The 23,477-nt window shown below is 36.9% G+C and overlaps 1 protein-coding gene across 1 annotated transcript; it reads right to left on the bottom strand.

Annotated features, from left to right (window-relative positions):
• Nucleotides 1-2,398: 2,398 nt before the first annotated feature.
• LOC116729810 (nuclear receptor subfamily 5 group A member 2) lies at nt 2,399-21,944 on the bottom strand. The gene is made up of 7 exons (XM_032578594.1): nt 21,718-21,944; nt 19,664-19,782; nt 19,152-19,293; nt 17,759-18,414; nt 7,988-8,107; nt 4,883-5,030; nt 2,399-2,819 (listed from the first exon to the last, which is right to left on the bottom strand). The coding sequence occupies exons 1-7, from the start codon at nt 21,737-21,739 to the stop codon at nt 2,566-2,568; spliced, it is 1,461 nt and encodes a 486-aa protein (XP_032434485.1). The 5' UTR covers nt 21,740-21,944; the 3' UTR covers nt 2,399-2,565.
• Between the last annotated feature and the right edge of the window lie 1,533 nt (nt 21,945-23,477).

Raw genomic sequence — 23,477 nt, 5'->3', positions numbered from 1 at the left:
TTATCTTTCCTTTTTTTAACACAGCTTAGGAGACCAGTGTGGGACAAAACACAAGTTTAACAGAGTAAGTTCCACAAACAGAGGAGGGTTTTTGGGAAGGGAAGGTCGTGGGCTCACAAGCTCAGCCTCACTGTTTACTTGTTGTTTAACTTCAGTTTGCAGCTGAGATGCTGAGTTCCAGTGATGGTGCTGGAACTTAAATCCAATCAGTGCAAACCGTGCATTTAATGAGTAATGATCACAGCGATAAAATCTGCAACTTTCTTTCACTTATTTCCTTGTTTTGAAAAGACCAAAGTTGTGCAAATTTATCGAGACTAACTAGCCTCCCATCAGCTACCCAGCTGCATCCTCCAAGGCAGAATAAAAATCCCAGATGAAAACTGGATCATCAAATGTGATGAATTTTTGTCATTCTACAAACAGATCAAACAAACCATAAAACCCCTTTGTCAATCAGTAAAGTAGTGCAACCGGACAGATGGCCACACATTGCTGTATGTGACAGTGATAAAACAGTGAGCACCAGCTGATGGTAGTCATGGGGATGTGTTGCTGCTAAGTCTTCTGTCTTACACGAAACTCATTTTTTATTCTGTTTGTTTCGATGTGCCAATTTAAACTATTCCTCCAACCACATAGAAAGATTAATGAGATTGGTTCATTTTTTTTTTTAAAAAAAAGCTATTATATTGTCATGATGAGGTCACCTGCTGACAAAAACGGGCTAAATTTGGAAGAACTAGTGGTATACTGGTATAGTATTCTTCAGCAGGGAAAGGTAAGGTAGAGTGTTTTGGAAGATGGATGGAGCTCATTAAAAAAACTGCTGGAGAAACAAACCATGATCAAATGAAGCTCAACTTCTCCTCCCAGCAAGAAGCCCAGCTGAGGTCACAGCCAGAGCTGCAGTGGAATGGCACTGTCATGTATGGCTTTGAATGGCCCAGTCAAAGCCCAGATCTAAATCCACTTGAGGATCTGTGAAACTACAAGTGTACTGTTCACAGATATACAGACATCAGGAGAGCAGTGAATGTGGGTAAGGTCAGAGGTCACCCTGAGGCATGGTTGTTTAGTCTTTTTAATGTGTTTTGTTGCTGTAAAGCAAACAGGAAGCCAGATTTAGTCAATGTTCACACAGAATAGTCCATCTTTGCTTTGGTGTCATCAAACATCATCATTTCTGAGGTCCAGTTGCTTTCAGGACTCAATTAATAAACTGTGTAAATAAGACGGAGTCAATATGAGGCCAAACAAACCCCTTCACCCCGACCCATCTGTGCTTTCAGGGAAAACTGAAGGATGCCCATTTCCACAACCTGTCTTTACTGTTCGCATCTTTAAACTGCTGCCTTTTTATCTTCTGTCTCCTCACATTTGCTCATAACTCTATTTTATGTTCTTGACTAGCGCATAGTTTTTATATCTGACCAAACATTACTGATTTCTTAATTTCCTTCAAATTAGCTTTATTTAATTAGTGTCCAGTTTCTTCCTCTTTTTTCACTTTTCTTTGTCTGCGTTTTGATGTTCGGTTCAATAGGAATGTTTTCCATTAAGAAAAGTTTTGGATAGATAATGTTTTAAATAAATAGATGAAAACTCAACTCTACAGAACATGATGAGGCTTTTACATTTAGGCTGCCTGTAGAGTTGAAGATATTAAGTGCATTCCTTCCTGGTCTGACAAGACCAGTGTGGCATCTTATTTTAAAGTATGTTCAAAAATTGGACACAAACGTCACACAGTCCATCTTCAGTTTTTTTTGTTTTTGTTTTTCTTCTACTTTGGCAAATATTTAATTTACAGCCTCCAGGCCTGTAAAAAGGGATGAGATTCTATAAAGCTTACAAACTTCTCACAGGAGTGAGGTGTGTGACATTTACATTTTTGATTGTCACAATGATCAGCACCTCTCTGAAGTCCTTGATGCTTTATATTTTTTACAACCACAATTATAAAGTCTGTTTTTTACTTAAATAAAATAATCTATGTTCCGCACTGCACCCAGAACAAACTTCCTTATAGGAGACATTGTTGCAGGCAACTGCGATTTCTGAAGGAAGGAAACAAAATGTGTTGTGAAAAGGGCCTGGAAAACAGGCAGACCTCCAGCCAGTTAGCAGAGGAATTCCCAGCTGAAACTCAGAGGCATCAGGAAGTGGGAACTTACAGGTAACTGCAAAGCTGCAAACAGACATCAGCTCTGTGGAATGTACAATAAGTTTAACGCGTTATTCATGTTTATTCTGACTTCCCTCATAAACCCAATTTCAGATGTTTGTAATAAGAGTAGAAAATCCAGTTTTAAGGTCATGTTAAAGTAGCTGTGCAGGATATGAAGATGGAAACATTCAAAACCTTTAAATTCCAAACATCTGAAGCATCTTTTCATCTTTCAACCTTAGGAAAAGTCCTAACAAAGATGACCCAGTGTGAAACCTTTTCACCTTTTATTTTTCATTCCCATACACATTCTCACACACAGGCACACGCACACACACACCCTCACGCAGAAATGTAACACTTGGTGGTAGAATGTTGGTGTGTGTGTGTATTGTTCACACACACGCTCTCTTAGCGTGCAGCATCTCGATGAGCAGGTTGTTGCAGGTCACCTCTCCGCTCAGGTGCATGAAGCACAGGTAGTCCTCAGCCTGTGTGCTGAGGGAGCGCAGGTCAGGCAGCTGGACCACCAGCTGGCTGAACTTCTCCTGAAACTGAGGGTAGGTGGACAGGATGTACTCCAGCAGAGCCCCGTTCACCTGCTCCTGCACGCCCTCAACGAAGGCCTGGTTCTCCAGCAGCTTTACGTCTGTAGAGACACAGAGGACAAATGGAACTCTCTGGAAGCTCTGACAGGAAGAGATCAATAGTATCATATAGTGCTGCCAATCAATTAAAAAATTGTATTTGATTAATCATACTGAAGCAATCTGATTAATCACGCTTAATCACTATGCCTAAATTTGTGAGTTTGAAATATAAATATACAAGCAGTTTTGCTTATTACAGGAATAATAATATTCCTGTAATAATATTATTCCTGTAATAATATTACAGGAATTATTATTCCTGTAATAATGTAATTATTACATTACATTATTAATGTAATGTAATGTACATTACATTACATTGCCCTGGGCACGCCTGTCTTTCTGCTGCACTCCAACAGATTCATTTGCAATATGTAATATTAATGCATTAAAATTTTCAGATTTATTGCCTGCATTGACGTGTTAACATTGACAACCAAATTTGATATTTATCAGATTTGTCTAAAATTGATTTGACAGAGAATTTTATATAAATAGAAATACTGGCAATTAGAATAGTTACAAGAATTTATGGGAAGAGATTATGATATCACTTTTATTGGAGTACCAGTAAGAAAAGTAAGAATTAGTGTATTTCAATCAAGCAGGAAAACAGATATAAAACTGTGTGCACCAAATGCCTGTGTCACGGCTTGATAACATTGTGGTTGATATAATTTGTTTGTATTAGTTTCACTTAAAGCCCAGTAAGATAAACCCACCTTCACTAAATCCAATCCAAACAAATATTCTGTTTAAACTGTGACATTGTTACAGTTTGGGCCAGCATGCTGGTATCCTACTAACAGTTTAAGCTTTAATCAGTTAAGCATTTTATGTCATAAAAGAATATAATTTCTCAGTGCGTGTCTCTGTGTGTTTGTCTTTTCATGTAGTGTAGGTGCGCCTGTGTGTGTGTACATGTCCTTGTATTTGATACATTGTAAGGACCATTTTCCTGACATACCGCACTGTGGGGACCGACTGTTTCCTATGGGACCCAAAGCCCGGACTATGGATTAGATTTAGAGAATTAAGTATTAGTTAAGGTTAGAGTCTGGAATATACTAGTATATACTTGGATTAGGAAAAATATCGGGATTACACGTAGATGCAGTTAATAAAATGAACAGAAGTCAATGCAAATTCTTAATATGGATAGAAATCCAAATGTGTGTGTGTGTGAATGTGTGTGGGCGTGTGCAGTAGGGTGTGCGTGTGTGTGTGTGAGAGACAATAGCCTTGCCCTACTGCTGAATAGCATTCAGCATCAGCTGAGCCCATCTCAGAGAATCCATTCACGCAGTAATTAAATGTTTTGAATCCATGCTCTGAATCATCTTTTCAAACTGCTTAAGGGCAATTAAATTACCCCCAACAAATCTGACTCTGAGGATGAGGGAGAGCAAGAGCGTGAGCAAAGAAGCTGCTGGCAAAGACAGCAAATATTTTCTGTGTATAACGAGTGCTCTCCCTGTTCAAAAGCTCTTTGTTCCCTGTTTTGCCAGCACTGAACAGGAAACACTTCTGGGAATCTGGCGAGCCACATCTATGCTCTCTCCATCTGCACAAGCCACTACATGAATGTCAGTCTTGCTATCAAATGATAGACCCATCCATTACTCTTCTTTTGAATGCCATTAGTGGACAATAGATAAGGTTGCTTTTGTTAATATCGCCTTTGTCAAGCTTAAAAATTTAATTAAGTGAACTTATTGTGGGGAGAGAGGCCATGTTGGAAAACACTTAGATTAATAGGAAGCACAGATTATCTGCATTTGTGACATTTTTTTATTAGGATGTCAGTGTTGCTATTCAAATGCTGCATCTGTACGGCAATGCCGACCCAAGAACTCAACGAATTTGCATCAGGCATTGTTTTTTAATTCATCATTTTTACACAGGCCTTTTATAGCAATATGCAGAACAAGAAAATCCTCAATAAATATGAACACTACATTTCAATAATCAGGATGCATATAACTAATATTTTGATGTATCTCTTGCTAAACATGACCTATGCTTCTTCCAGTGATGAAAGGTGATCTAGAGAGTGACTTACTGGGGTTGAACAGAAGGAGGAACTTGAGACAGGCCATCTCCCTGCGGTCCACCTGCAGCACCCGCAGCCTCGCTGCAAGCTCCTGACCTCTCTGGACCAGACTGGACAGTGTTGTCTCTCCTTGTGACAAAATTGAGGACATTTCAATCTGCAAGAATATGGAAAAAGGAATTTCTTTGTTATTAGCTCATTTTCATGTTTTTGTGCACCTGAGCTTTTGTTTGGACTTATCTATAGAAAAGCCCTTACAAGTGAAATATGAAGTAGGCCTGTCACCGCAACAAATTTGGCCGTACGATAAATTGTCCCAGTAATTATAACTATTGCGATAAACAATAATATTGTTGTTTTGGGACCATTTTCATGTAATATATTCACAATGGCATATCAATATATTAGATTTTACTCTCATAAAGTCTAATAAACTGTAATTCAGTAAAGAATATCAAGCTCTGTAAATGGAAGATATTTTAAACATCCAAAATAAAACATAGCAATAAAAAACTATAAATAAAACGGAAATAAAATGTACTTAGAACCAAAATAATGGATAACATGTATTATGAAGTCTCTGTAAAGAAAATTGTCCTTCAAAAAATATTCACTGTCAGAATAGAAATTATTTTGCTCATTTTAATTTATCATGCAATTCATTGATTATGATATTTATATGGCTTTATCTAAACTGCTATTTAGGAAAACTTTAGAAGTTCATGTTGGAACCTTTTATGTTATATAGTAAACAAATAATTGTGCTTTTTCATAATTGAAATACACTTGCGTACTTTTTGTTTTCTACTGTATATGTTGAATGTAAACAATTTCAACAGTACCAAGATTTTTTTTTCAGAAATATTTTTAAATGTACTCATAAAACATACTCAAGTTATTTTTCATATAATTTTCACTGATCAACAAAGCCCACAATGAAAATATGATTCTGATATTTTGGCAATTCATACTAGAGAATAGTAATTATAGTTACATTGACTCAGTATCTGCTGTGTGTCATACAGCTATCACAGTTGCTCTCAATGGACCATTAAATTGAATCTGATGAATATATAGTGTGAACAGAAACAACATTCTTGACCGTCACATTGCTTATTAATTCATTATAATTTGACTAGTTGTTAAGAAGTAAGAAAACTGTAAAAGTATGTTTCTAGCAATATAATTAACGGCTTAATTTATGGATGAATTGATACAAAGTCAGTTACAAAGTCAATAGGAAAATAGGCAAAATGTGAGAATCAGGCTAAAAAACAAAAGGAGTGAATCTGTAAACCAGGCCATAGATCAGACGTAAATGATATGCATCATACAATTTTAGATGAACTTTTATTTCATTGCTGTTTTTCGATATTGTTCTGAAGACTTTGTGGCTGATAATCTGTCTGAGTAGCTTCAGACTAAATTCTCAGACAGTTCTAATTACAGTCCTTTTGTTTAACAAGTGGTGGAAGAAGAAGCTGTACAGGGTGAGTATTCCTTTAACATCCCACCACACCACCTTACTTCTAGCCCTACTGTGAACTGTGTTCCTTTTTTTGGGCAGAAGCAATACACAGCTGCAGATCAGTTGTTTGGTTATTTCATAAAATGTATCAATGCCAAAAATAAACAGATAAAAAATATACTTTCAACTACTTAGGGAATGCATCACTAGTTAGACACAGCAATGCAACTTCAGCTAATAAGGTCCTAGGTGCTTATTGTGAATTTTGATGTCTTCAGGGTTTCATCTATACTGTAATTCCTAGTTATTTAACAGGTTTTCTATGGCTTTCAGTGGCAAGACAACCGTAAGTTTGCAAGTATTATTTCAGCTTGTCCATCAGATGACAAAGTGCACTTTGGGCAAAACAAGTTTCCCACCAATACATTGTACTGGTGTGTGAATGGTTCATAATGGTAAAGTGAGTTGATGCTCTGTAAAACTAGAGCAAAACTGTATCATTTCTGTCCATGTAGTACCTAAAACTTAATTTTGCTCAGCAAAATTACAAGTTGAATCCTAAATTATTAGAAACTTTTTAAACTACTTTGAATAATTAATGGATGTTACTATACTGTTTAATAACTAGTATCAATTGGAATGTATGTGTGATTGGACTGAAATAACTTTTTTGTAAAGTGCCTTGATAATAAATGGTACTAGATAAATAAACTAACCTGGACTGAAATTGAATTAAATACATATCAGAGTATTTCTACCAGTGAAAAAGGTGAGGTGGGTCAGCTTTCCTTCCAGAGTTACACGCTCTATAAAAAGTTTCTCTTTCATCAAGTAAGTTCAGGGGCTGACACATTTAAAAATATATTGTCTTCATTAAACTTTGGGTCTGAAACGAACAAGCATAAAGATGTTGGTAATGTTTTAGTAAATCTAATTACTTGTTTTGTTTTTTCTTTTTTCTGGATGGAGAGCAAATAAATAATGGTAAACAATTTATTAATAATTGGAGGATATGCAGATGTGGAGTTACAATGAATACAATACCATTGGTCTGTTTTTTAGTTTATGTTTTCTAACATTATACTATTGCATAATGAGAAAGCAGCAGAATCTACATGCTAACATACCCAGTTTTGCTTAACTAACAGAGCAGCAGCAGGAATGACTTGAGGTTCTTTTCACTGTGATACCTAACAGGAATTTAGTTAAAAGGTAAATGAAAATCTCCATTTAAGGTAATAATGTTCCACAGTATTATTAGCTGCTGCACAATTTTATAATTGCTGCATTAATCTATTTAATTGTCTTTTTATTCTGTCTTTTTATTGTCTTGACTTAGTTTTCTTTTGTAATTCATCAGTGTATACAGAACAAACACAACAGACTAAAAAAAGAGGAAATGATCTACAAAATAAATAACTGAATAAAAGAACAAATAACATCAACAAAAACTAAATAAACAAGCAAACAAACAACAATAAAAACAACATAAAAAATTGCTTAGAAACTTTTTCTTTTTGATAAATCAAGCCTGTAGTGTACTTCTTCTGCTGCTGCAGTGCAGTTGTCACTGAAGTGCTGTTAAAGCTTAGTAAGTGAGGCAGACGGTTTATGTGCTGCTGGGAAGTCGAGCAAGGGAGTGTTACCTCCTGGCCAGTCACCAGCAGGATACTGTCTTCCTTTCCATGTTGAACTTGTCTGAAAATGTGATCCAGGACCAGGAGTTCCGACCAGCAGTTGTGAAGCAGCTTCATTTGATCTCCCACCTTCAGAAAATAGAGCAGAGAGGGGAAAAAAACATCATTTTCACTTCATTTTAAGCAACTCAGTACATCTCTCCTTTAAATGGCATTCTATAAAATCCCATAGAGAATCCTAACTTTATGGTGAAGTTATTTTCCTTTATTTTCTGTCATTACAGAAAACACTTCAACATGCGGCTGTAAAATACTGGGAAAACTCCCACAGAGGAAGGCGATCATAAAGCAGTGAAATAGAGGTGGTACTTGTGTGTGTTGTCCCATGTTGTGTATTTACGAGCACATCTTTGACCTCTTCAACCTGCTAACCCTAACAGTCCCACCTTGAACAGTCACATCTGTTCTGTTCTACTGTATTTGGGGGGGATGAGTGTGTGTTCCTAGATTAACCTCACCCCACCGCAGTATTGACAGTAAAGTGAAGGACACGGCAGACAGTAATTCTGCAGCCGCAGCTGCTAATAGGCCCAGACACACATTTATCTAACACAAGCTGACAGAATTACTGTTCATCTGAATGAAACTATATATCACTGGCAGTGAAGATGGTCCAATCTTCTGTGCTGCACTCATCTAGGCCGGTGAAGTGGTGGGGGTCTGCATGTGCGGTGATAAAAGGAAGGGGTTAAGGAAGCAAGAGGTCTTGGTGACCTCCTGTGCTTCCTCTCCAAAAGGAGTTGGAGGCAGCAGCCAAAGACATACTTGGGGAAAAAAAACCCTCAAACATACAAGAAGCAGGGTTCAGAAGGGTTTCATTTTGTTACCCACATGAAATGTTATTTTTCTGATTCTCCATGTTTGATCCATGTTAAACAGGATTCAAATACATATCAAATAGCCCACTGAGCAAGTGGCATGATTTACCATGCACACAGATTTTTATGAAACACATTTTCTCAGGAAAATATGCCTGATTTATGTCTCTTTAAGAAGTTCATGCTCTTTCTGACACTCTGTCATCACCAAGTCCGAAGTAAAAAAAAAGCTCCTCCATTCTGCTGTTTGTAGCTCTTCTTAGGAGCATTGCTTTGAGAAGTCGTTCCTATGATGAGTTCAGCAAATGCACTCATCATAGGAGTGCTGACTAGCCAGCAGCAATTAGGTGTTTGCTAATTGCTGCTGGCTAGTCTGGAGGAGCTAATTGATGGTGTCATGGGGGAGGGCTACTCTATGAGGTAGAAGCTTGGAAGCTGCAGCTCAGAGGAGGATCTGTGTGGAAAAGGCAGCGCTCGGCGACAAGCAAGCATTTAGGCACCTCTGAACGGTTGCCACCGGAGATTAAAAGAAAGAATCAAGAATTAAAGCAACACTTCAGATGAGTTTTTGCTGAGGGAATAACATTATAATACAATGTAAAGCTAAAAAAAGCTGATATTACATAATAATACCCTTCAAACTAATTTCTGCCTGCAAAAATAAATATAACAAATTCTAACATTTGTCAGAATGATCACACATTTTCATTCTTACTTTTAGCAAAAGATATTCCTTTAAGACTTTAAAATGCGTTTTGTCTTAAGTGTGATTCTGCAGCAGACCGCACTTTCTAAAAAACCTGAAATGAACAGCATGCTCACATAATTCTGCAGAGATGTGGAGGAGGTTGTGTTGATATGCTGCAGTCAGCCACATCGTGGCTAAAAAGCTAGCCCTGCAGAGACAGTGAGTGGAGCTGAAAGGGTCACTGAGGTGTTCCTACCCTCTGCCCAGGAGGTGTTTCAGGGCTGCAGCAAGAACAGCACTCCAAATATCACCAAAGACTCCTCACACACTCCCCATCAACTTTTTGAAGTGCTGCCAACAGTACTGTATAATCAAAAGCAAAATCAACTCAGTGATACACAGCTTTCAGCCTTCAACTGTTAAAATGCTCAACTGCGGTTCGGACTACGAGAGTGAACATTACTGCTCTTGTTTCATAGGTTTTATCTGTTTGGAGTTTGGGGGGCTCAATTATAAATTACAAATAAATTAAAAAAATAATGTTATATCTAAAATAACACTTGCATTTTGCACAAATATACACACACACACACACCCACACACACATATACATATATATATATATATATATATATATATATATATACTGTATATATATATATATATATATATATACAAATTAAAATGAGCTCAATAATCTCCCTTTGCGTGATTTATTGTTTTTCTCTTTCTAAATAAAACTGGATGATAAGTATCTGCAGTCTGTTGCTTTGTTCTCAACTAGACCTTTTTTGTAGGATAATTTTGTTTACAGAGACTTCATAATTAATTTTATTTGTTTATTCTGGATATTTAAAATGTCTTCCAGTTAGAATATTAAATGATCATTATAATTTAAAGTTTATTTATCTTTGAGAATGTGGTCTTGCATTATTATGCCATTACCATTACGTTACTTGCAGAGAGTCTCAAAATAACAAGATTATTCTTTATCGCAATAACTTCTGGGATAATTTATCATCCAGTAATATGTTGCTATAGTGATGGGCCCAGGTACCCATTCTCTTTAATCCCTCATCATGCCTCTGTTGATGTGGCTGTACTGGTGAGTGCAATGCTGCAAGAGAGTTATGATGTTTCATTACATCTTGCGTTATGCAAATAAAATCTATGTCTGATAGTAAAAATGCAGTGTGTCATTAAAGGGTAAGTACATAAAGCTAAGTCTGGTAACCTGTGTAATAAACAACCAACCTTATCTCCTCAGACATCATTCTGGTGGAGCAGGTGATCCTAAGGCCAGTCAGTAAGGACAGATAAACAGCACCACCGAGGAACTGCAGCGAAAAGTAGTTTCCATTTTGCAAACTATTTAACAATGTAGGCAAGCACGAAGTAAAGCTGCAGTGAGAGCTCACATTCCCCCGTTATCATCTGCATGGAATGTAATTATCCAGCACAGGGAAAAAGTCATTTCAACAGGCTCTTCTTGGTAAAATACACACAGCTTTATTCTCACAGCTTTGACCATCAACTGTGCATATAAGCAGCCTGGCTCTCAACAGGCACGGCTTACAAGGGTTTAAAAGAAGATTCCGAGTAAGCAAAACTTTTACTTATTTTTTAATCTACAAAACATTTCTAAATGTAAAGATAATAAGCAAAAACAGTGTGGCTATCACTGCAAAAATAAATTAAATGGGTCCTAAGTGTATATCTGCAGTGAGGAATAGTATTTTATTGGAAGGTTCCAGTTCCATCTAACCTCAGATCAATAAACAACTAAATCTATCAATTTAACCTTAACTTTTTTATGTCACCTGTGTATAATTATAGATTCCCCTGCTCTTAGTAATATCCTTTATTGTCCCTGGCAGAACATACACAGGATCTAATCTCTTGTGTCAAAGTCACACTGAGGACATGAAGGTATCATTAGTATAATTATTATAATAGTATTTTATCATAAACCAGATAAAGACGACTGTGACTGATTTAGCAGCATCAGAATCTTTCTTCCAGAGATAATCACTGCAGATACACTGCAAACACAACAATGGAGCACAAATCAGGCAACAGCAGACAACGCAGGCCTTAGATTAAAGAGACTCATACTTTTCCCCACCACCTTACAAAGCATTATGTCAAAACTCTGCCTCATGCTTCAGTAGCTTGGGACAGGAAACGTGAAATTACAGTACAGTAAATACACAGGAGAGTAAACATTACACTGATTTCTGCTTAGCCACTGTGTTTCTTTCCCTGACTTTTAGCATGCAGGAAGATATCCCTTCAACACATTCACAACAAAGATACCTTGTGCAACAACTATCAGAAGGTGCAACAACTATCAGCCCCAACACAATGTGAACTTTGTTTCTGAGACAAGGAACACACAAAAGTTGCAACTAAACACTATAATCCCTGTGAGAGTACTGAGAAAATCACACTTCCATCAATGTCTTCCTCCATTCTGGACATCGGGAATGAATAATTCATTATTTTATGTATGTATTTATTATCAAGTGAAAACTGTTGAGAAACTGAATGATGACAGTTTCAAATATGTCGCTGCCAGCATCAATAAAAGACCTAGCTGATTTGTATGGTATAGTTGCCATAGAAACTAGATGTGGTTATTCTGAAAGAGTGGAACAGAGATGAAAAAAGAAGCAAAATTAAATAATTTTGCACACTGCCTTCCCCTCAAGAGTTCAAATCCTGTTTGCTCACATGTTCAGAAAAAAAACTGATACATTTAAACATCTATTATTTAAAAAAAACGCACAAGCAATAAATAAACTAACATTTAAGAGTAATAATCATGTGGACTCCCAATATTAGATGAAGAAAATGAGCAAAGCTAAACAATCAAATAGCTTCAAGTTGGGCAAAATGTTTGAAAAAATGACTTCTTCATTCTAACCGTCTCTCAGCCTTGTGTGTGTGTGATGAGCCTGTGTTGAGAGCTTGGTGTACATGCAGCGCTAAAGTTTGCTGACAGACTGCTCACAGAATACTTTTATCGTAAAAATGTGGAAAACACCCCAGATCTGTAGATGCTGACCAAAACATGATGTATCACGTGGACACCCATATGTACCTGATGTTCACTGTATGCATATCTCCATATCATTACCTGTTTTTCTGTTTGTTGTTTTAGGTATTTTACCAATACACACTGTGACAATATTTTTGTTGTTCGTTTGATTTGTTAGATGCTTGTATTTTAAAGACAAGCTTTGTAATCTCCAGATAGGAGTAGACAGGGATCCAAATGATCCAAGTGTCCTGAATCAAACAGGGGTTTTGACAAATGACTCCAGTGATCTGACTCCAAGGTAAACAAAAGAAGCAACATTTCAAAATCAAAAAAAACAACAACACACTTTAAGAATTATAATAACTGAAGGCTATCGTAGTGATTTTGATTCTGAAGACTGATCAGATCTTTCAAGGTTTATAATACAGTCTGCAGCATGAGCAATGGTGTTCCTGCATGTTGAACATGAAGGCATCATTTAACATCACTAATTAAAGTGAACATGTACACTGTGTTTTATGCAGAAAAGAGTCACAACATTTTCTCTCCAAGACAGGACCTGGGCAACTGCTGTGTGTGGGCGTGGGTGGGCGGGGGTGTATGTGTGTGTGTATTGGTGCAGGCACACTCCAGCTGTTATGGACACAAACAGCAGAGGTGTTTCCATTGGCCGTAAAATTGCACGAATTGGAATTAAAAGATAAATTTGCTTAATGGAAAGACAGCAGTTTGGAAAAACTCAAGCTTTCCACTAGAAGGTTTTCGCACTAGGATAAGGTGGTTTTTCAGTTGTAACAAAATTTGTGTATTTTTCAAAACTGCAAAACACTTATTTCGCATTACACAAGTCGTGATCAACAACCACATGTTACTACGTGAAGAAAAGACAAAGATGACAGGAAGTGGTTGGAGGATGGCGGTACGGCATGTTTTTAATGACTCATCACGTGAACAAATTTATTCACATGTAATTTTAATGGTGTTTCTTATTTAATGGAAACACTACAATTGCTAAATTGTGTTTTTTCAACATTAGCAGAATATTGACAAAGCTGTGAGTACATTTGTGATGGAAACAGCAGTTGTGTTGCTGAAGGCCCAGCTACAGAAATGATGATGGTTGGAAGGTCCATGATTATTTCTGGTGATAACAACAATAGTCTGGTAAGGAGACAGTCAAGCAGAGTGACTATGAACTGCTTGGAAGATGATACGACAATATGGGAACCTGGTGAGACTAATCAGGAGAATGGAGAGAACCTACTAGTGGTTACTAGATTCACTCACACATTCACACATAGTAGGTGGGACAAATTTCTAGCTCCTGAGCCACTGCCAACTCATCATAATAAACCAAAAATTAAATACTAACACTAAAAAAGGAAACTAAATGAATATAAATACAAAATTAACACAATAACGAATTAATGCACATGTATGGAACAACATTAATGATAAATTGCAACCCAAAGACAAACCAAATACTTCATACCCAAAACACAAAGACCCTCAGATCATGATAGCCAGTCATTGTGATGACTTCTCTGTACATGTTAAACTTGACAGAAAAGACTTCTTCGCTTTACACCTTAACAATTTAAACTGAACTGATTGGGGTTTTTTTAAGTTTAGCTTACCTCCTCACCAGAGTTGGGTTTAATCAGAAGATCTAAAAATGTTTTTGAAATGTCTGAAATTACTTGGTCTGAAGGGATTGCCCTCCAGTCAAAATCTGAGACTCATTTTGCTTCTTAAAGAATGAACAGGAACTAAATGTCAGCTAATTTAGTAATTGAATGTATACAGACTCTAAAACATGCCATTTACTGAAAGAACAACACTGTCAGAGCAGATTATAAGCCAACTCTGTATTACATATATATATACACACACATTTTGCATTTACTATAAAAACATTCATCAAAACTCATTAAGTAGTTGTATTAGCTGAAAATGGTTCAAATTCTGCAAATTAAATTTCCTATTAAGCACCTTTAACGATCCAATTATTAATAAAAAAATAAAAAATCAGATCAGCTCTACACTGTATAGATGCGAAGTCGAGCAAAACGGGTTAAGCTTTTTAAATGTTGATGCTAGAAGGATTTTAATAGCAGCAGATGCATCCTGTGCCACAAATGATCAAGAGTTCACTACAGGAATACTGTTATTGCACTTCTTGCACCATAAAGTTTATTTTCCTAATTAAAAAAGAAACTCAAACAGTTGTTTTTTTGTTTGTTTGTTTGGGTTTTTTTTTTTTTTTTTGCATTTTCCTATAAAGTTCTAATATTATACAAAATGAGCTTAAGTTGTTGAATGAAATATTTGCAGAATGTGCCAGTTTGTTTTTTTTATCTAATTTAATGACTAATCATCAGAATAGTCAATATAATACTTGATTGCTAAAATAACAGTTAACTGCAGCCCTAGATTTGTGTCTATTCTACACGAGGATAATTCTCTTTTTTTGTCCCTGCTCTGGTGGTCTTGCCTAATCTGTCAGATTAGGCAGATTAGGCAATCAAATCCATTAAATTGATTAATGGTGGCTGTTGTGAAAGATAATATCTTGCTTACACACTCTTCACACAGCCACCAACATTAAAGATGAACTATTAATTTAAAGACAGTCAGCTAATTTAGATTTAGCTGGAATTTGTGACTTTTTTGTTTATTTGTCCAAGGACAGCACAAAATTCACTCCTGACCCAGATCTCTAATTTTGGCACTAATGTTTATGAAGGACTTCCCCTGTTAGATAGTGATATTTAGAATTTCAGTGAATGTTTTACAGTACATTTCTTTGACAACAGTGTCAGTATTAAATATGGATAAAAAGAAAATCCTGTTGCTACACTCACAGCTGCAAAATTGCGGCAATTTTGTCTGTAATAATACAAAAGAGTTGCCAGAGACAGACGTCATTAAGAGGCATAAAAAGATCTGATCAGATCAATGCTAAAGCAGCTTCTTCTGAAGTCTTATCTTTTAGATGAAGTGCAAATATAATAATAATAATAATTATTATTATTATAATAATAATAATTATTATTATTATTATTATTATTATTATTTTAATTTTTGTTTTACTTACCAAAAATAAATTTATGGTAAGTAAAACACATTATTATGCATCAAGCTTTACAGTATAATGGTTATTGTGGATGCAAATTACTTTAAATCAAGTAATATGTAACCTTTGCATTTCTTGTGCTTATTAATGATTATTGTGAGTCATACCAAAAAGAATTAAGGAGTGATTATTATGACATTGAATACAACCAAATATTTACATTCAATGTCTCTGCAGGCACAACTTCTGTCCCTTCATTTCTTGGTGTGCCTCTTGAAAATCTTAAATTTTGATGAGCTGGGAAGCCATCCCTCCCTTAACCACACAAACATTTGGGAAAATTAGAAAAAGCAGGGATAAGGAAGAAAACAGAAATTAGACATGGGGCTTCCTCTTTTGGTTACCATTTAAGAAGTAAAAACTAACATTTATATTTGAAGAGAATTCACAATCATGGAGGGAGTTTCATAAAATAATCATTTGTCTTCCTAAATATTAGAGTTCCTCAATGACCTAAACTTTATTTTTCTGTTTCTAAAATATATACTAATCAACCAGCTCTTCAACATTTAGTTCAATGTATCTAGAAGTACACAATAATTAGTTTCAAGCAAGTGCCCTGCACTGAAAGGAAAATGCAACATAACTTTCAAGTAGCAGAAGAGCAGAACTTTCCTTTAAATGTTGATCATTTATATAGTTCCAATTCCTGGGTCTTGTCTGCATTGTTGCATCTCATCAACAATGCACTTTACAACTGAAACAAAAATCCAATTTACTGTATATTCAGAAGAGCATATAAAATCAATCAAATCATACAGCAAATGTGCTCTGAGTGAACCTGAGAGGAGTCCACTTGTTGATGAGACAGCACAGAGCTTCACCAAGTGGCATCAAGGCCTATCCGTAGCTTGACCGTTTACTTAGCTGAGGAGATCTGACCAGAGCAATAACTGCTGTTTGTCTACACCGGAAAGATCGCGTCATGTAAACTGATAGGTGGCACATTTCAATTGACAGTCATAAATGTAGAAACGACAGATCTGGAAATTCATCTGCTTTAAGGGATGTATGAGCTGTGATAAACTGCAGACGCCACTTCGCTCACCATCCTTACAAGGATGAAGGTATTCCAACATTCTCCTACAACACAAGCTATTCGCTCCTCATAGTTGGCGCAATTTGCCTTTAAAGACTGAAATGGCAAACAATGCTGACTAGTCTGAGCATAGAGGAAAAATTTCAGTGACCAGGGTAATAGTGGACAGTGTTGTTATTTTTCTGCATCTCTATGATTGGCACTAAATACCAATTATGTTTTTTGTGTTCACTATTTTTTTTATTTTTTTTTTTTACCAATTACCAAAATGTAATTTTATAAAGTTAGAGAACATCTTCCTCACCACAAAACCCTTCACATCACTACCAACTCTCACTCAATTTCATTTCTTTTTAGAAAAGCCAATCTAATGTGACCATGATGTTCTCAGAGTTTTAATGGAATTAAATTGTAATATTGAAAAAGTTAATTGAAATTTTACAAAAATGTCAATTAAATTTGAAATTTTAATTTTCATGTCGTCTCCTGAGTAGAAATAAGTATTGATGTTTCCTTTTAAATTATGCATTGCCAAATGTTTGTTCATATTAACTGTTATCAGGAAGCTTTTTCAAAAGTTGTGTTGGGTGAAAAATGATTTAGTGAATCACATCCAAGTGATTTGGAGTAATTTGATTACTCCAAATCACTCCATTAAGGAATGGTGAATGGTTCATTAAGGAAAAACTATGGATTTGAAAATCCTAAATTACATAAAATGTACAAAACGCAAAAATAATCAAACAGCATAATAGCACACAAAATTACAAAGACACAGTACCACAGCGGTAACCACCACTCCTTGCCACCAAACACACACTTGAAGAAAGCAACAGATAAAAAAGATAACATCAAACTGAACTGGACCAAAGACCTTTTTAAAAAACCAGTCAGATTTGTATTGCAACATCTTTCTGAATTTGCAAAGGTCAACCTTATACAGTCATCTCTGCTTTAGGTGAGTGCAAGCATGCTTGTGAAATGCTAAAGACTCACCCTCAACTCCTTGAAGAAGATGCAGCTCCGAGCCCATTCCACGATGGAGAAGAGGGTCTGATCCGCCATGCGGCACATCAGGCTGAAGGTGCTGGGCTTGTCAATCCGGCTCCTGCCGCTCTGCTCCTGCTGCAGGTGAGCCACAATCTTGTTCTGCACCACCAACTCGTCTGGGTCGCAGCGGAGCAGCTCCAGCACCAGCGGTGGCAGGCTGGGCGGCTGAGGAGAGGTTGAGGGGTAGACCTCTGGGTAGGGGTATCCTGTGATGGACTCGGGGGAGCTGGTGTAGTCTGGGCACTCAGCTTTAATTGCCCTGTTGGGGAATGCTGTGTACTGGTACTGGGGAGTCAGGGGCACATGGGACTGCATGGCCATGCCCAGTGACGTAGGTCCATAGAGGTTGGCCTCGTAGTCTGTAGAGGTGATGGAGCTCGGGGTGGACGGCAGAAGACTTTTAGAGATGGTGGGCAGAGCATGTAGGGGGCCAGTAAAGCTGTAGTCAGTCTGCAGAGGGGAGGCTGGTGGGGGGGCCGAGGTCTCCAGCTTGAACCCGTTGGATCGTATCAAAGCCTTTTTCTGCTGCTTCAAGGCCCTGTCTCTCTTGTACATGGGGCCAAACTTGTTCCTCCCCCCACGCATGCGATCTGCACGTACAGCTATCACACAAGACACAAAAGGTGAAAATGGAGTTCCAGGTAAAGCCATTTTTCTGACACAATTTTTTGTAAAAGTAGAGCTTTTAAAGCTCAGCTGGAACCAACAAAAACAAGCTAACTGAAAGCTCTGGTTTCAGCTACATCTAGAGTTATTCTCATGGAGTAAATGACAGACATGATGGTCTTCCTTGCTTCCCTTTTAGGGATACGAAGAATCCCCTTAGAGTCTGTGAGCAGCTCTACTCCTTCTTCCCTGGGGAGTCTCCAGAGTTTTATCAGTAAGTAAAAGAATGTGTGTTTTTTTTCTGCTACGGAAGCAGGTGCTTTCCTTTTACTGCTGTCTGGGAATTAATCTCATCCAATGTGTGTATGTGTGTGTGTGGGGTGGAGGTGGGGGTGTGGGCGTGTGTGTGTGTGTGTGCGTGGGTGGGTGTGTGTGTGTGTGTGTGTGTAGGCTATAACTAAAGCCACCAGGCAACAAGAAGGAAATAATTTAAGTCACAAGACCACATAGCTAAAATTAATTTAAAATATCACAAACTGGATGATGGAATTACATTACTGGACTTATTCTGGTAATTGTATTACTCTAGTAACTAATAATAAAGAGTAAGAATAGAAAAAAAAAATTATTTTCTTATTTTTCTTTTTTAATTTATTATTATTATTATTATTATTATTATTATTATTATTATTATTATTATTATTATTACTGAGGGCAGTAAATATGGACATACCTTCAAGGCGCATCCCTACGTTGAGGCATTTTTGGAAGCGGCAGAACGGACACCTCTTCCGCTGGGTCTTGTCTATCTTACACTCCTGGTTTTCCGCACATGTGTACCTCTTGCTGTTCTGCACGGTCCGCTTGAAGAAGCCCTGAACACAGACGGAACACGAGAACGAGGAGAAGAGACGGCAGAAGAAATGAAGCGCTGGGCCCCGAACAGCATCTCAACTGCGGTCAAAAAATAGCTCCACATATTAAGCGTTCCAACCGTTGTGTTTTTTTGTTTTGTTTTGTTTTGTTTTTTTTCGTTTAATTTAAAGCAAAATTGGTTAATTAATGAACAAGACGAAGTAGCAGTTTAAAGAAAATGTATTTAGGATGTGAAGGAGACCGATGGGTGGGGGGAGGGGGGGTCACGTTTCATCATATTAGTCGTCAGTGAATCTGAACGAGCATTTAGAGCCCAGTTCAGTGCGGACCGGGCCGCGGCTGACAGTGGGAGCTATAGAGCTGTCCTACCTTGCAGCTTTCGCAGGTGAGCAGACCGTAGTGGTATCCGGACACTTTGTCTCCGCACACAGGACACAGCTCTTCCAGGTCATCATCGTATGTGTATTCCATCACCTTCAAAGTCACGCCTGGATTACCGCAAGCACACATACAGAGAAAATCATAATTGACCAAGAAATAAGAAATATATATATATATATATATATATATATATATATATATATATATATATATATATATATATATATATATATATATATATATATATATATATATATATATATATGCGGCTGTTGCATTTTAATTATTTGGCGAAATAATTTGACCTAATCATGGCCTACTGTAGCGTTATTTTTTTTATTTATAATTACTTTCTTTTTTCTTTTTCTTTTTTTTTTTTTTTTTACCTAATTCAACGATCTAGGTTGGCTTTCAATATTCGGCTTATAATTTTAACACAAGTAAAAAAAACATACCACTTAATTCATAACTTAAATTGTTTGTAATATTTATTTCGTTAACTCGAACTTCATGCACACCTATTGTGCTATTAAAGCTTACGCAGTTACAGCACTTTTTTCTATTTATTTAATTTTTTAAGGAAGACTAATCTATTTTCTATTACTAATAATATTTTATATAATATAAGCAGATTGGAAACATTGTCATTTCGATGGAAATTTTTCGACCCTATGGATGCAGATCCTAAGCAGTTATTTAATAATATAGCCTGCAAATTGTTCTTTGTTGTTAAACTGATTTCTAGTTATTATGACGGTTCTATAAATTTTCAAGAGACATATAGTTTATCACAGGGGCTAAATTAAGACGTTACATTTTAAAAAGCATTCATTCTTTTCACGTAATTTAACATAGCGGCTCAAACAAGACACCTTTTTTTCCCCCCACAAGTTTCCGCCTGTAAGCGTCTCACAGTTAGCCAGGCTGAGTCTCCCGCTCGGTGTCCGGGCCAGAGCAGCGGGAACGGCCGTGTGTTAATGGTACCGCGGCCGAGGTATCGGTCGTTCAAATGTGACCGACCTCCAGCGCACCAAAGACAATATGACAGATGAGAAAATAAAAATAAAGTAAAAAAAAAAAAAAAAGGCCAAGCTAAGCCAGCTAAGTAAAATAAATTGCAGCGGAAATGTATTCCGCAGCAGCTGAGCACGCGGACCAACAGTTGGTACCGGAGAGCACGCGCTCTACAGGGCGGACAAGAGGAGCTTCAAAGAGAGATGCTGCTGGGCTTCAGTGGCACGGTTTGAGAAATGATTAAGATAAACCAGTAAACTTCCTCTCATTATGAATATCATTATTATTATTATTATTACTATTATTGTTGTCGTTGTTATTGGTAGCAGTAATATTAATTATAAAATGAGGCTCAGAATTTTATTTGCAATATTCTTAAGTGTTTTTTAATTATTTAATTCTATACTTTCTATCCAAACATAACTATTAATATGTATTTTACTATATCTCTTCTTTACATCTAGTGCATATAAGTTTGCATTTTTGATTATTAATTTACTTTTTTGATGCTATTCTAGAATATGACAAATGATCATTTCCGTCATTATAATTCGTCGTGTTACTACAATGTCTATCTATCTATCTATCTATCTATCTATCTATCTATCTATCTATCTATCTATCTATCTATCTATCTATCTATCTATCTATCTATCTATCTATCTATCTATCTATCTATCTATCTATCTATCTATCTTATTGTGTAGCTATTTTTATTTTAGAAACATTTTTCATAATTGTTTTAACAATTATATTCCACTCAGTCAGATTCTTGACTCTGAAAATTCCAATACTTTGCTTATTTCATTTTTGAATTATATTCCACCTTGTGTGAAAAAGTTTGGTATAATATATTTTTTTAAAAACTATATGAGCGATTTTAATTAAAGAACTGGAGACGTCGCTCCTATATTAGCCTATCAGGCTGATGTACCGAGTTCTTGACTGGGACGGTAACCGAACAGGAACACACTCCATCAAGGTGATGGCAGCCGGTATAGAACATGCAGAGCAGGAACTGGTCTTACCGTGAGCCTTGTCTCCCAGCATCTGAGCTACAGACAGCCGCCAGTCACAGAAGATTGTCTAATTAAACCAAAGACTGAATGTACTGTGTGCTGCTGCAGCCTCGCGCAGGCTGCTTAAGGGGGGGAAAGACCAAGATAACTCCAGGTGGACTCTGTCTAAACCTTTGCTGCCGTCGGAGCCGGTGTGTCCAACTGTAGTCTGTATGTGCGCCGGTGATCATTAACGAACACAGAGTGAAACTCCTTGGCTCTGATCGCTCTTTACTGCCCTTCCCTTATGGCCAAAGTTAAGTTCCTTTGCTGCCATTGGCTAACGCGGTGTCACGTGACGGATGCTCGCTGCCTCCTCAGAGAAAAATGCCTGGACAGGAGGAGCGGAGCCGCGCAGACGGAGGAGTCACTCTCTCCATGCACACGTTAGGCTGTTGTCAGGCAGGCTTTTAACTGAGGAAATTAGCAGTCAAATTAGATGGTTACAATGTTATAATGGATAATAATAATAATAATAATAATAATAATAATAATAATAATAATAATAAATTTTTACAAACGATTGACACAGTATAGGCCATTTCAGGTCAATGTGTGTGTGTGTGTGTGTGTGTTTTTTTTTTTAAACTAGTCATTAAAACAATGGCGGCCTTCTGTTTGTTTCTATATTTATCCGCACTGTAGATCACTACATGTAGATGGAACAGATTAATAATAATTGACTCTGACCGGACATTTTGCTTGGTAAGCGCGACTGATAGTTAAAGTGCCTATTGTTAGCTGAAGCAGGATGCAGCGTCAGGCCGCTGAGGGTCACTGCATGGAAACATGAACAAAGCAGCTTGGTCCTCAGCTCTTCAGACACCGTGGTGTTGAGCGGAGGTGGAGGAGTGGGGGCCAAATGGAGGACTAAATTTAAAGACTGCTTTTCTGCGTGATCTCTGGAAGATTAAGATTTATTTGCATTAGTTGTCTTTCTTTCGATTTTGATAATGTTCCTTTAATTGTTTATTATTATTATTATTATTATTATTATTATTATTATTATTATTATTATTATTATTATTATTATTATTATTATTTGCTTTAGCAGGCCTTAAAGATCTCTGTTCAACAAGACCCAAATTCTCAGTTGTCTGACTTGTTGATCCCTAAAATAGTATCTCAGTCAAATGACATGACAGATATTTACTCATAGCGGAATAATTATTTAAAGCAATTAGACTAGGATGTTTTTTTTTTTGTTTTTTTTCTTGGGTTTAAAAAATAATAAACACCTCTGGTGGTTTGTTGAAGGGACGCGATCTCAATGGGGCTCCCCCTAGTGGCGAGACAAGCTGGATCACTGAAGAATTCTGTTGAGGATGTTGTTATAGTACCTATTCAAAGCTGAATAAAATATGCGAACAGATGTATTTATAAAGTGACTGGACATAATGGATGGATACCAGATGAACTGATCAGAGTAGATGTGATGATTTGATTCTAATGGCTAGGGTCAAAGGGCAGTAAAGAATCTCTTGGGTTGATCTCCAAAATAAGGGAGACATGGGATGATTGAAACATGGGGAGCGTTGTGATGCCATTCCACCACTTTTAGGGGACAGGTAGAAGTCACATGATTCTTTTAATATTTAGCTACTCCCACCCAACACCGTATGGTGGATATCAGAGCAGAAGGTTTGTGTGTTCCAATTTTATTGAGAAAAAAGGTGATTTAAAGATAAGAAAGTAATTTTTTGACCAAAGGTAAATTTTGTTTGGTACTT

This window comes from Xiphophorus hellerii, chromosome 12 (assembly GCF_003331165.1).
Source record: "Xiphophorus hellerii strain 12219 chromosome 12, Xiphophorus_hellerii-4.1, whole genome shotgun sequence".
Lineage (NCBI taxonomy): Eukaryota > Metazoa > Chordata > Actinopteri > Cyprinodontiformes > Poeciliidae > Xiphophorus > Xiphophorus hellerii.
Note: the sequence above shows the minus strand (reverse complement) of the source record. Positions and strands in the feature narration are given on the sequence as shown.